We start from the raw sequence: 15,005 nt of genomic DNA on the forward strand, positions 1-15,005 counted from the left end.
GTTCCTTCCCAAGTGCACTGGCCCTTGTTGAAACTTCTCCGATTAATTGCAGACCATTTCTCTAGTCTATCCAGGGCATTCTGTATCCTAAGCCTAATGATATGAATTTGTATGTGCTTTCATATAAAAATATTAGAGGGTTTTCAAGTATTACTGTTTAAACATGTTATATGTCTGTAGGTAGATTGGGAAAATGGGATAGACAGATACAAGACTAGTTGTCCAAGGTCATGCAGGAAGCTTGAGGTGCTGCTGAGAACAGAACCTAGATCTGCTTTCTCTTCCACCCACCCTCCCTCCAAGACCACCTTTCCTTTCAAGTGAAATGTATATACCTGTTGGCATGTTTTGAATTTCATTTCCTTAGTAAATTGAATCCTGAAACATTCTGTAGCAGGGATAGGCAGCCCTGTTCCAGCTGCGGGCTAGAATGACACACCACAGGTTAGAGGCAGGCACAAGAGCAAGTGCTAGGATCCAGTTGCTACCACCACTTTTCCCTGTAATGGCACAGGGAGAATGCCTGCAGTCCCCTACTGTGGGACAGTTCCATTGATTCTTCAGTCTAGATCTGGCCATGGGTTATAGGTTGCCGACCCCTGTTCTATAGGAAATGTGCACCTAGTGATTCGGGTTCCTTCCTGTGAAGGTGTACAGTGGCCAGAAGCAGCTTTCAGATAGGTAGCCTATGTGGTAAATGCATTGTAGCATGAAGCTCAAGTGTTCCCTTTTCATAGTACCTGGACTAACAAATATGCTCTTTTTTCCTCTCTCTACAGCATGTGCGTTCCGTTACAATGGGCTGTCATTTGTCTACCTCATTTACCTCTTGCTCATTCCCCTGTTTTCAGAACCCACAAAAACAACAATGCAAGGTAAGATTTTCTTTAGTTTTCCTTTTCTAAAGCTTCTTGACAGTATAATATCTACGAGACTCTGGGAAATGGGCAAAGTGAAGTCTTACTGTCTCTCCTTATTCATGGTCTGAGTGGTTTGACTTTTTCCTCAGTCAAATAAAATGATTTTGAAGTACATGCTGTAAATTCACAGAGTCTGGTTTGGGACTAAGCACACCTACCATCAGATCTTAAATTCATTGATGAAGTAGTCTTTCATATTTTTTGCACCCTGCATAAGACATTTGAACCCTGTAAAAAGAGAGACCATTTCACAATTACTATATTTATTATGAATGCAAGATGTATATTGAAAGCTAAAGGGAGTTAATCTGTAAAAGTGAGCTCCCAGAAATTGCTGAATAGCAGTATTGTAACTTCTGGATTGTTGATCAGTCAGTGAAAATTTAGCTGTGGTCATGTAATGCTACTACATTCTTCTGTTTTAGTGGTGTTCTGTATTTTCACTCAGTAGCTGGGTTGCATTCTCTCTTTTGTGTTGCACAGCAAAGTGATCTTTTTTGTGTTGGACAGCAAAGTGATCCCTCTATAATTTCCACATTTGGACTTGTCTCCTGTTTTGAAGATTGTCACAGCTGTGCGCTCCTTGAGGTCATCTGGGATTTCCTTATCATTCCAGATGCTTAAGATGAGGGCATGGAGCTGTGAAATGAACTCCGCTCCTCCTTGCTTGAAGATTTCACTGGGGATTTCATCAGCTCCAGATGCTTTGTCTTTCTTCATTGGCTTTCTTCACCTCATCAAGTTTAGAGGGATTCTGGGATTATCTCTGGGCATTGTGGGCTGGAGTTCAGAACACTTAACAGGAGGGAATATGCTTTCCCTCCTGAAAGGCAACATATATCTTTTGATAGTGCTGTGGCATGGTGAGTATGGGTCACCACTATAATAAGCTTGCTCAGCCTCCAGCCATGGATCTACAAGTCCCCAATGGCAGAGCAGGTGGTCTTATTTTATATCACAGTGTACTCCATTTTTCATACAGAAGGTATGGCAGGGTGGCATCTTAGACACCAACTAGTTCAGAGAGGCAGGAAGCTACGCTATTCTATGAAGCATCTGATGGAGTAGGTTGGTGCCTTGAAAGCTCATGCCTCTCTGAACCAGTTAGTCTCTAGTGCCACCCAGCCCTACTTCTTGCTTGATTTCAGACTAACATGGCTGACTATTTCTCTGCATTTTTCATAAGTTTGGCATATTGCATTATTCTATTGTATTTATTTGTACTAGAGGAATGGAAGAATTTGGAAGCGGTGCTAATATGCTATTGCGCAGTACTATTAGGCTACTTGTGCAGTAGTGTCACTAAAAAGGTATTTGCTGGTGCTGCACAGTAACTCTAGTTACTGCTAATTTTAGTACTTCATTATAAAAGTACTAAATAAATGTGCAGTAATCACTGTGCATTAATGAATACGTGCCCGGAATGTATTAAGAAAGATTGTGAGGACTATCACTGCTAGAACTCATTAAACTCATGGAACATTAATGTTATCTTAGCCCACCACATCTGTCAGCTTTGTGTTTATGGGCCTGCTGAACTGTATCTATTCCTTTAATATATGTGTGAGGCAAGGATTTCTTAGGGTGATACCTTATATTGGACGAACTATATGGTTATCACCCTAAGAAATCCTTGTCTGTTGTGTAATTTCTGGATCATCTCAGCTACAACATCACTCTTATACTTCAGTATATGTGGACATGTGTGTCCAGATGGTGCAAAAGGAGAAGAAATTATTAATTATTTTAATGAGAAGTAGCCAAATAACTATTAAATCATAGTCAAAGTGTTAAGTAAAGCAACCTTTATGAGAAATACACAAAATAAACACTTTACTGCTTTTGCATTTTACTTTCCTTCCTTTTCTTTTCTCTTTCTGTCTTTTTGCTTTCTTCTTTCAGTCAAAGCAGTATCTGAGCCATCTGCTTTTAAGGTTTTGCTTTAAAAAGAAAACTTTCTAACCTTGCTTTTTCTCCCTCCATATTACTTTTATTTTTTTACTTCTAGCTTTCCTTTTTTTCTTTTTTTCAAATCCATTCCACTCTGCATCCCAATCTTTGACTAACATTCCCCTTGTGGGTTTCTGATCTACCTTCCCTCTTGTACCTAGTCCTTATCTCTTTTTATAGATGCACATATTTCCTAACACATAATTTGAAAAATCAGCCTCTGAAATAGATGTTTTTCAGTTACAACTGAAATATTAAAATAATTGCCTGAAAAAAACCATAGTTGGACATGTCATTTGCAGAAATATTTAAGCATCTATAAAGCTAATTGAATAATGGAAAATATGTTCAAGAATAGCACATACAGAATTAAAAACCTATTATCATGTTCAGCTCTATCTTCAGTGTTCATGGAGCTTGAAATCAATTAAAACAAGGTTAATTAAAGAGCAAAACTTAGCATTCTATGTATGTAAACTGAGAAAAATGGAATATATCTGAAGGTTATTTCATTTGACTGTAAAAATAGTTGAAAAAATTTTAGGTCACGTTATCAAAGATTATTCGCAGAGGCTGCTCTTGATTCATGCTAACTCTGAAATCGTAGGGCATGGGGCTTATAATTCTCTTTATATAAAATGTCTAATGATTAATGCGGATTAACTATCTACTGTAGTCCTTCGAGAGAAAAATAGAAAATAATCATTTTCATGAACCAGTTGCTGATTATAATTCTGTTGTTTTGAGTCAGGATCAATGGAGTAATGTGTTTAAAATAGTTTAACAACACTTTTCTTTTCTTTCTTTCTTCAAAGAGTGCAAAGTAGGCAAAGTTATATTTTATGACGTAAGGTCTTTTGGGTAGGGATTGGCTTTCTGATCTGTTCCAGCATAGTAAGGTCCTGGTCTGTAACTAGGGCTCTTAGGTGCTGTGGCAATACAGATAATATAGTGAAATGTATTTTGTTTGTACAAGCCAGTGACAAAATCTGCAGCAGTGTAGATATCTGTCAGGTTTTTAAATATCTCATTTGGTAAGAAAATAAATGCATCAGAAAGTTACCTGCCTATAATATAAATAGTGTTAAACAGGCAGTGTGCAATATTAACACAAACAGCAAATATTCCACAGTAATTTGCTCTTTCAGTTTGTTTAAAGTGGGGCTGATAGCACTGTGGTCAAGGAGGATATGATATTTGGGATATCCTGTACAGAATTAAAGGGGATAAGTAAAGACTACAACGGCAAAATAATCCACCAGTGATTCCAGTAAGAGTGCTATGTAGATTAAGGCAGGTAAGGTTATTTGGGTAGCTGTGATATCTTCTATTAGACCAACTGAGTAATTGAAAAAAAGTTCTTTGCGGGCTTCTAGGCTCAATCATCTTTTTTCAGGCATAGAGAGTCTCTGCTGTCCTGAAATCTCCGAGGAATGAAATAAGGAATTTAATTACTTAATATAAATACTAATTTAATATACATTAATTAATACTTAGATTAATGTTTTCTATAAAACTAATTTTGAATACTTAGCTAAATTAATTTTGACAAGGTGTAACAAGGAACCCAAGGCTCCCTGTTACTTTAAGGAAACACCAGCAGTAGGGAGAACTGGAGATGGGATAATCTGCCTGTTAAGAGGAGCAGAAGAACAGGCCGCCTAGGTACTTTTGGCTGGAAGTGCTTATTGCAGAGCTTACTGCTCCGAAGTAGTACAACAGGGCAGAAGAGATTGCTTGGGACAGCAGAGTGCTTACTGCAAAGCTAGTTGCCCTGTAGTAGTAGCAGGGAACAGGGCCTAGCCCAGCAGCAGTAAGGTGCTCTAGTGGGCAGCCAGCCAGCTTAAGAGAGAACACCTGTGGCAGCTGGGGGGGGGAGTCACTTGACCTGGAAGTTTAGGGCTGAGTTTTTAGGGCATATAAGCTCAGGGCTTGAGTCCAGGAGGTAGTCTGTATTTGCAGACTTCTTGGGAAAGAGCGCCTCCATGCTAGGGGCAGGGTGCAATAGCAGGCCTGAGGCCAAGAGGGCCAGATCACCAACCAAAGAGGGGCGATAGGAAGTCTGAGGCTGAGAGGGCTGGAACACAAGCCCAAGAGGGGTGATAGGAAGCCTGGGGTTAAGAGGGCCCCTGAGAGGGGGTGAGAACCATAGCCTGGGGTGCCAAGCTCAAGGGGTGGGGGGGAAAGAGCCCAATAGCACAGAACTAGAGCCAGGTTTCTATAGACCAAGGAGGAAAGAAACCCAAGAGGGGTAAAACCAGAGTCCAAGGGGGAAGACTGTGGCTGGAGCCTAGAAGTTTGGCCTGGAGTAGTAGGCCTAGGCAAAAAGGCCCAGCTAGAGAGCCAGGGCAGAGGCTGAGAAGGCTGAGGCCCCAAAAAGAGGGTGAAGGCCTGAGGTGGCCTAGAACTATCTTGGGGCTGAGTGTTCCCCAGGAGTAGAGTGATAAGATAACCAGTAACACCTTCAAGGTATGAGCATGGCTGTAGGGGTGGTTGGAGTCTGTGAATAGCCATTAAGACAGGCAGTGTCCCTGAAGGTGCATACAGGCCAAGAGACCAGGGTTAGTGTCTTGAGGGCAGAATAGAGGCAGGTGGGGTTCATAAGGCATCTGTAGACTAGAAAAGATGAAGGCCTCACTCTGGGACCCTGGGACAGCCTCCCATACTCCCAAACCAGATAATAACAGCAAGGTATGGTAGAAAAGAGGTGAGAAAATAGTTGGGGGGGAGGAGTTGCCTGGATAGCCAGAGTAAGGCAGGAGTCCTGAAGCCACTGGGAGTGTTGTGGCCACCCCTGGATCTTAGTTCTGCTATACAGGGCTTATGCTTCTTCTATGACCTCTGTGAATTCTATAGCCCATAGATTTGCTAGCAAAACAGCTGAACAAAATGGAGAATTCTAAATAAATATTGTAGCAGGTATGTATTTCTTTCACACCACGTGCCAAATAAGACAGGCATCTAATTTTTGGAAGGCAAAACAGAGAAAAAAGTTTATCCAGTCATGTCTGACCCTGGTGAAATTGCAGGACAGAAAGAGGGCCAGGCCCTAGACCCTTGCAAGGGCAGTAGCAAGATTATTACTGTGTTTACCCAAATAGCAGGTGAGGTTTTTTCCTCCAATAAGCATGAGGGAAAAAGCCCCTTTATCTTAAATTCATATGCAAGGAAACTTCATTCAATACTTTGGCTATCATTAAACTGCTGTCAAAAGATTCATGGCTTCTGGTATGGAAACAGTACTTAGTAATGTTAAACAACTTGAAGTGGATTAAATGCAGCCAACACTGAGCATGCCTATAAAACATATGGCCCATATTGGGCAAACAGCTACAAGGATAGGTTAGTGCAGCCCATTTGAAAAGATACATGGTGTAGTGCTCATTAAGCAGAGTCCCCCTCAATGCTGACTCTTTTTTCAAGTGATGTTGAGCTACTACATAGCATACATTTTGATTTCCTCTTCACTTCCACAGCTGAGCGGCAACCTTTTTTTTCCCCATTTCAAATCATTCCTGTTTGTTCACCAGCTTAAATGTCTGGCAAATATCACCAAATGGAGCCCTAAACAGTTCACCTAGAATCCCTCTCTCTCCTCCTCTCTCAGCCTGTTGCATATGAGTAGTGTCACTCCACCCTCCATGAAGTTAACCAGCATGCATAGTTTGTACTATATCCATGTAGGTGCTGCTTAAAAGTGTGTTTATGGAGTACCTGTGCTAAAACTTGCAGTAGTTTCAAAAAAGGTAAAATGCATCAATTCTGGGTGACTAGGTCTATGGCTACTATGTACAAATTCTACAGCATGTTTAATTTCAAGGCTCTTAGCCTTGTTTCAAGTGCTTTCAAATTTGCTCCTCGCTTCCATGTGCTCAGGGAGAGCAGGGCCTGACAGTAAGGAAACGGGGAAGGGGCTGCAAGGGGAAGAAGTTGAATGGAGGTAGAGGGCAAAGGGGCTACCTGACCTCCCAGATTTATTTTCCCTGCTGTAGCAGTGGGAGGGGGATAAATTAAAGGCAAACCTCCAATAATTAGGTAGTACACCTGGAAAATTATAACAGGTTTATAAATTTTCCATATGCAGAATGTAATTATTGGAGGTTCATCGTATAATCAGGGTCATATTATATTTGAGTAATTTACAGGACTTCCCTACTGTAAACATTTTGTATAAATAATAATGTTGTTTTCAATATCAGAAGCCTTATTAAATTATTGTAGATTGCATGCAGCAGCACACCTGCCCTGAACCAGCTCAATTGCTCCTTCAGACAAAGGCTGCAAGGCTCAGCCAGTAGTTATGACTATACTAGGGTTAACACAGGACTTTGCCCTTTCTGCTTGCTGGGCTAGAGACAAATTAGTGTTGAGTGCATAGGCGGATTAATGCACAGGCCCATGGGGCCTGGGACCAGGGGTCTCTGCCAGTCGGAGACCCCCAGATGCCTGGGTTCTCTCAGGAAAGGCAGGATTCCCCTTCCAGCGGGGCAGCATTATAGCCTGCAAGGAGTCCTATTTGGGGCTGCTGGGATTGGGATACAAGGCCGCCGCATGCATGTGTGCAACTGCATGCATGCACGTGGCCTGGAACACATCTGGGCAGCGTGAAGAGCAGCTCCCTGAAGGTAAGTGTATGGTGGAAGAAAGGGCATAGGAGAGGGAAGGGATATGGGGGGGGTGCAGATTGAGGCCCCCACCGTGCGGGAGGGAGTGGAGCAGGGGCTAGGGCTGGGGCTGGGGACGCTGCCCAGCCAGAGTGGTGCATGGGACCTGTGGCCAGGCTGCGGAGTAGGACAGAACTATGGGCAGCTCAGCCAGGGGGCAGCTCCCTGCTGCTGCCCACACCCCTGAGGGGAGGCATGGGGAGGGCATGTCCCTTCCCCGCTCCCCCCGATTTGTGCGTGAGGTGGATAGGGGCTGCTTGCTGCAGAGTTGGGGCTGCCTGCACTGGCCTTTGCCCTGTGGGCCCTGCACCTGCCATGTATCTCCTGCCAATCTGGCATCAGTAGGGGTGACAAGTTGTGCTCCTGCATTGTCAGGTGGGTAGAGGCAAGGCAAGCAGGGCAAAGAGCCTCAAGCCCTCAGTGGGCAGCCCGCATCCACCTTCACCCTGCTCAGTTCTGCTCTGCTCTGGCTGTGGTGGAAGAAGGTGGCGTAGGGAGCAAGGAGAAGAGATGAGCATGTGCCACCCCACCCAAAGCTGGGCTGGGTCCACCCAGCCTCCCCCATGGGGCACAAAGTTTATAGATCCATCTTGTCCAGTATCCTGTGTCATACAGTATGCTTATTCAGTTCCAGTTCCTCTCTCTGAGTAGTTGAAGCAAATTTAATATCATCTATCATGTATTCGCATTGAGTTGTTTTTGAATGTTTTTGGCAAAACTACTTAACTAATTTTGAATAACAGATATTAAAAAAAAAAAATCAGTATCACAATCTTTGTATTATGCATTGTATAGGTGCATTGACAGCACATTTTAGTTATATGAGATGCAATATTTTATGACTTCATAACACAATAATTGCTATGAAAAAGCAGACATACAACTGATTTACCCTACTAAAATATTTGTTAATACTTTGAATACTTTTATTCCTCATATTGTGACATGCTGACTAGTTTATTTTTACATGGCCACCTCTTCATCAGAGCTAAACTATAAAACAACTCAATCCTCTCTAATATGTATAGTGATTATTTTACCATGCTGGAGAATAAGATAATCTAAATAAAAAATTTGAAAGCAACAATAATAATGCGTATTAGGTGAAAAGTTCTTTCAGGTTCATGGATCATTGAAGAGATTGACCCAATCAGTCGGCGGCTTATTGATTCACAAAGCAGACCCCAAACAATGAGGAAACTCCCCTATATCTATTTTCAAATGGATGAGAAAATATGTGAAAATTTCCTCAACTTTTTTATTATTGTCAATTTTTGGTAGCCAGCTTTATTTTTTTTCTTATCAGTGCTGTTTAAAGGAATTGAGTGAAAAGGTAAAGGCTGTAGGGAATTTTGTTGCTTACAACCATATCATTAAATTAATTAATGAATTATTTCAGAGAATAAACTGTGGCTGAGAAGTCTCTCTGAATTCATTGAAGAGGTCATAAAGGCAACCACATGTAGAGGTTACAAATCGACTATTTCTTTTGTCCCAAAAGAGCTGGGTCTGTAACTCAGATGGTAAGGGTTCATCCATAATCCTATGCTGAGGCTCTGCAGATAAAACAAAAAATGTTGTGTTTGGCTATGCTGCCTGTAACCTTTGGACCTTTTAGAGTAAGAAGGAGAAACCTAGAATCCTAGTGTTTCAGACTCCACTGCCATTTCACAAATAATCATTTAAACCTACTGGTCATATTCATTTTGTCTTCCTAAGTTGATTAGTCCACCTATCTCCTCCATCATCTGCTTGCAGCTGAAATGGAGGAATTCTGTCCTGTATACCTGAATATCATGGGTTTATTTATGGGAGGCCTGGATGCTTCAAGCAAGCTATTTATTTACTGTTATTGCTGTAGGTCATCCGTTAGTATCCTGTTCAGCTCTGAAAAAAATAAGTTGCGTTTCCATCTAGTATTTATTAAATAACCCCTGAGATGAGTTTTGCAACTTGAATTCAAAGCCACACATTACAAATCTCTGCCTATGTTTTGCATGAGATTTTAAGCTCTTCAGACTAGGAACTGTTCTTTGCTATATATTTGTAAGTTGCCAACCATAATGGGACCCCATTATGATTTGGTTAGACCCTCTGCTGAATGCTTCCACATTTGAGGCCAAGATCCCATTATTTATTACAAATTTGTAAGAGTTGGTAATGCTGTAAATGTCTCCCATTTTTTAGCCAGGACAGGAAGCTTTAAAAAAATCAAGGAGAAATGTGTTCTTAAAACTCATATTTGGGGGCAGACTGGCTTTTGCATTGTGAAGGTTTGTAGTTGATAATACTGATAATTCATAGTTGATAATATTTTTGAAAATTCTATCCATGCATTACTTGTCAGGCCACAGCCTTGAAGGTGAGGCCTTGGTTGGACAGTACAGCTGCTCCTTTCAACCTGCCAACCTGTGGCTAGTCATGCAGGCTGGTCAAATTTGGTGTGAAACCTCCAGCAGGTCCTTTCTCTCCTCCCACTCCCTGTCACTGGAGGCTGGCTGGGGTTCCCCTGACCCAGAACAGGAAGTGTTCAGGTGACAAGGCTCAATCTGATCCCAGACCACTTGCTGTTCCTTCTGGCTTCTGCACTCTGATTCTACTCTGTGCTCAAAACTGGGCTTGCTCTCTAACTCAGCTCTCTGCCTGATCCTCTGGCTTCTTCCTAGACCCCAATCTCAGATTTGTTTTCTGGACCTGGCTGTCTCTGGATTCTGCTTGCACCTCCTGACCCCACTTGGTACCTCGATTGCCAAGTAGACCCAGACCTTGCTGCCCATAACCTGGTGTAACCAGAGTGCCCATTTCTTCCTACCCATCGTCTGTAAGTGCCATTTACAAAGTATTCCAAGGAGTAAAAGGGATACTTTCTGAAGAGACAGGGAACTGGTTCAGATGTCTTCAATTACTGGATCTTTTTGTACAAGCTTTGAGGCATCAGTATAAAGATTTATTTATAGTTCAGCAAATGCTTTTGAGCAATTAAAAATGTGATTTCTAGATTGGGCATATATCTACATATGGAGGTATAGCAGCCAGCTACATAAACATCCTTTGGCTCAAAATACTGCATCTCGGCTAGGTTTCTCCATGTTCAACATTATAAGTATTCCCAAGGGGATGATTAACGGCTTTTCTTATGCATTTTTGACAGGTCAAATCTTGAGCTACTTAGTAAGATTTGCCTGAGTAAGGAACGAGTATAAATGAAACAGTCTTTAAGATCTAGCCCAACATCAGCAATCCTCTTGTCTTTTTCAAGAGGAGAACTTTTCTGTTAAATGCTGGTTTTATATACCAGGGATGCTTAACTCTACCATTCAGGGCTCCTCACGGTTGGGCAATTTGGTGGCGAGGAAGCAGTGGCAATTAATAATACCACCTCTCCCCTGCTGCCAAATTCCCAAGCCCTGTATGGTTGGATTGGTCCTGGCCCACCCCCTCTAAATGCCCCACCCCTTTTCTTTCCAGGGCCAGATCAAGACTGGGCCACACTCTTTCCCTCACCCCATGTTTAGATCAGACCTAGTAGCTGGGTCCAGCTTGTGGATAGACAGCATTGCCTATCTGGCCTGTAGGGTGAAAAGGTTGAGCACTACTGTTATATGTCATTTGACTGCTTTAAGGTGAAATCATTTTGATAACAAAATTATCAAATTAATTTTAAGTAAATTTAATGAGAGGGATGATGCTGATGGACCCAGAAAAAGAATCTTTTCATTCATTTCCTGAGAAGGTATACTTAAACAGCACTTGTGGCCTTTTGTGTGTCCCAAGTTTGCCATACTACTCTAGTGTGGAATGCTTCAGGGTGGGAAGAATGATTTTTGCTTCTGTGCCAGTTCCCTCCTTAAGCCCTCTAAAGAAACTGCTATCAGGTATTTGGCTACATGGCTGATTTTATGGTTTGTTCATCTGTTTTCACCTTCAACATCCTGTAAGGGCCAGTAGTATGTTTGGCACTACACAAGATACAGCATCCTAACAGCACTTGGCTTGAGCGTTTACAACCAAAACAAGGTAGTCACAGTAAACAGGATGAATTTGGAATCTAAAATGAGGAAATAACTGGACTCTCTATTTTAGCTCATTAACTTATTGATATAATTATCACAAAATATAATAACTCATGTGGTTAACACAGAAAATATAAATCATCAGGAGAGGTATGAAGTTAAAGAGAAGAACAGTGTCTTTGTAGACTGGTAGCTGAGTGGGAGTTCTGTAAGTAGGGACAGCTGATGGAGGTGAATAGATCTGGGGAAATATTTTTGGTGTAAGCTCATCTCTCTCCCTGTGCAGCAAAATGTTTTAAATTTGCACTCAAAGTTAAACAGGGGTGCAGACAGAAATGGCAATTTTTGCCCAATCTGGCCACAGAAAGCAGTTTATAGTTGTGACCAAACACAAGTGCATGGCTGCAGACACCTTCAAAAATGGCTAAGCAGGTGAAAATCTGACTCCTGATTGCATGAGTTATCAGATAAAGGCATTTCAGAATGTAGCATTTTTGTAACCTGTGTCTGTAGAGCTCCCAGCCTGTCACTGCTTTCAGAATGGGAGGGGTGAAAGAGAGCAGAGGGAGTTCAGTCTAGGGATTTTTCAGCCTCCCTCTCACCCCCCCCCCCAAGGTGGGGCAGTTGTATTGGAGCTCGTGAGGTGGGGGGCTCCAAGTTACCTGCCCCACCCTTCAGCACCAGCTGGGAAGCCCCAAGAATATGCTCCCTCCACAGCCTTTCCCTCTCCTATTCTGAAAACAAGGAGCTCTGGCAGAGAGCTGTGGCCTTTGCTATGGGAACCTGGCTGCAGGATTCCCCTCCCCTGGAACCAACAGTGAACTTCTGTTTGGTCTGGAGTAACATTGCAACTTGGAACATTTTTGAAAAATTTTTCCGAGTGACAGCTGGGAGCTGCACTTCTGTCTGTACCACTGGAAAAAGTTAAGCACATGCTGGAGTGCTGCTTTGACTAGCTATCTGGAACTTTAACATGAACTTAATATACATATGAAAACATTTTTAAACTTACAGTTGCCTTGGGGCATGTTTATGACCTAAGCCAGTTGCATGTTTTAAATTGAATTAAATAATTGAATTATGAATGTGAATTTTGCAAAAATCCTATAAAAGCAACAGTTGTCTTAGAGTGTAAATGATGAGCTGGCATGGATTGCTTAATATCACCACTAATACAAAGCAGTTGACCCTCATAGTCTTAAATGAAAAGAGAATTGTTCTGAACATGTTGAAGTAGTAATTTTTAAGAAACTACTTTCCTTTTGGCTTTCCAGAGTAGAATAGGATAACTATTAGGATTGCTACTTTCACATACTAATCATATATACACACACATTAGTAATGGCGTTTTCATGTATAAGACAGAAAATAAACATCTTATGTTCTTGTTCTATATTAGGTTTTATGCAGATTATTTCATGTTTATAGATGAAGATAGCAGGCAAAAATTACATTTGCATAGTTGGAAGCTACATATACAAAATTTTAACCAAGGATAATTTTGTTTTCAAATACTGTTCAAAAGACTTGATTATTTAAACAGTTTCCAGGTGTCTTGTCTTTAGACAGTCTGTATCAGCTGAGGTAGGTGAGTCAGTAGCTGAGTCCAACTGCCTTTGTCTGGTTCATTGCCTTGGGTTGGCTTCTGTGAGCTGCTCCCAGGTACTTGATGAAGTAACTGGCAGTAGGACTCAGACTGCTCGCTCAGATTGTATTCACCCTTGCTTCCTGATGAGCGGGTAGTCTTTGTGCCCTGTTGCTCCTTGGGCTCTGTTGGTTCCCTAGTTCCCACTTTGCGCTTCTGTTTTTAGCCTGGCCTTTAGGCTGTCCAGGTCCTGACATTAGGTTTGATTCTTGGGTGAAATCTAGCTATGTTCCATACATGTCCTATTAGAGGGGGATCCCAAGTTTACCCTGCCACCCGCTCCTGCTTGCTTGTGTCAAACCTGGAAATGCAAGTGTGAGACCACTTTGGAGGTGTCTCCAGCAACTGTTCTTAAGCATGCCATGAACTGACGTCACCAGAGTGACCGCAGGAGGAATGGTTTCCATGCTGCATTGCTGAGTTTGGCACATGTGAGCAGGAATGGGTGGGCAGGATGTGCTTGGGAGCACTGTTGTCAGGACATGCAGGGGGCATCCAATAAAAATCATACACTTAGTCTTAGATCCCACTCCTAGGCAGAGGGTCTCGCAGCCTATGACGATGTATTTTTCTGACCTAGTATTTTAGGAAATGTATTGGGAAGTATACACTGTTCAGGAAATATAGAAATGAAATTAAAGGTAGCAAAGTGGTGCTGTATGTTAATGTGATAGACTGTAAAGAAATAAGAAAGGGTACTGAAATAGACTAGATTTGGCTCAGAATGGCTTTTGGAGAGGATGGTAAAAAGAGTTACTGTCTGAGAGTACTAGTGGTCACAGATGATCCGAGTAGGCTGCGGGGCCCAGGGCCAATTAGCCTGTGCGGGGCCCCGCCCCCAGAAGTAAGGAAGCCGGTGGCAGATTTGGCAGCGAAGGGTGTCGACTGGCCAAACGTGAAGCCGGTGGCAGCGCAGGGTTGTCACAGCCGCTTTGCCTGGCTCAGTGTGGCCCCCTAAATTATGCACCCACATAATCATAGCTCCAACTACACAATGTTTCTTTAGCTTATTATAAAATGTCATAGAAAACTGTCAAATATCTTCTTAAAATTCAAGTACATTGCATCCACTTTACATTTTGATTGTTTGATAATGTGTTGAGTATGTGTTTTAGTATCTTCACAGCTATTGAAGTTCAACTGATTAGTTTCTTGGCTATCCTTTTTCTATTTTATAAAAAATTTTAACCAACTACTTACTTGTCATTCCAGTGGCAGGACACTGACAGTGTTCTCATCTCCACTGTTGTAGGGTGGTTTTGAAGCTTTGTGTACTTTGCCTTTTCATTTCTGTGTGAGAGCTTGAAGTGGTGGTGATGGAGATTTGGGTAAATGTGTGGCTGGGAATGCATAAGATTGGACCCAATGGCTCAGGAAGCTTCTTCCAAAGTGCATTTTTAATCTTCTGGGACCTCTCTAAACCTCCATGAGTTCTCAAATACAATAGCCAATTCAGGTGGTTGTTTGAGTACTCTAGGATGAATCTCACTGAGTCCTGTCAACTTGAGAATATCTATCTTGTTAAGTAGCCTCTAACTTGTTCTTTCTCTGCTGTAGGCTGATTATGTACCCTTATCTTTGTTGCTTAACTGCATTTGCCATCAAATAGTTGACATGTTTTTGGAAAGACTGAAGTAAACATAAAAATAACTCAGACTGTTTCACATCATTCAATATAGCTTCCCCTTCCTATTCACTGCAGGATCTATACTTTTCATGGCTGTCTTATTTCTGATGCATTTTTGTTGCTCTTTCCATCCCTTGCTAACTGTATCTCAATCTGTGCCCTGCTCTTCTGGATATTGTCCCAGGA

General features: G+C 42.0%; 1 protein-coding gene across 3 annotated transcripts in view; it reads left to right on the forward strand.

Annotated features, from left to right (window-relative positions):
• PIEZO2 (piezo type mechanosensitive ion channel component 2) overlaps positions 1 to 15,005 on the forward strand; it is a 503,985-nt gene that overhangs the window by 105,250 nt on the left and 383,730 nt on the right. For all 3 annotated transcript variants that reach the window (XM_090039669.1, XM_090039670.1, XM_090039671.1), the window contains exon 2: positions 780 to 875. In XM_090039669.1, coding sequence (XP_089895795.1) covers positions 780 to 875 — 96 coding nt within the window. The remainder of the gene's footprint in view (positions 1 to 779; positions 876 to 15,005) is intronic.

Source organism: Crocodylus siamensis, chromosome 3 (genome assembly GCF_052110815.1).
Source record: "Crocodylus siamensis isolate JL-2025a chromosome 3, ASM5211081v1, whole genome shotgun sequence".
Lineage (NCBI taxonomy): Eukaryota > Metazoa > Chordata > Crocodylia > Crocodylidae > Crocodylus > Crocodylus siamensis.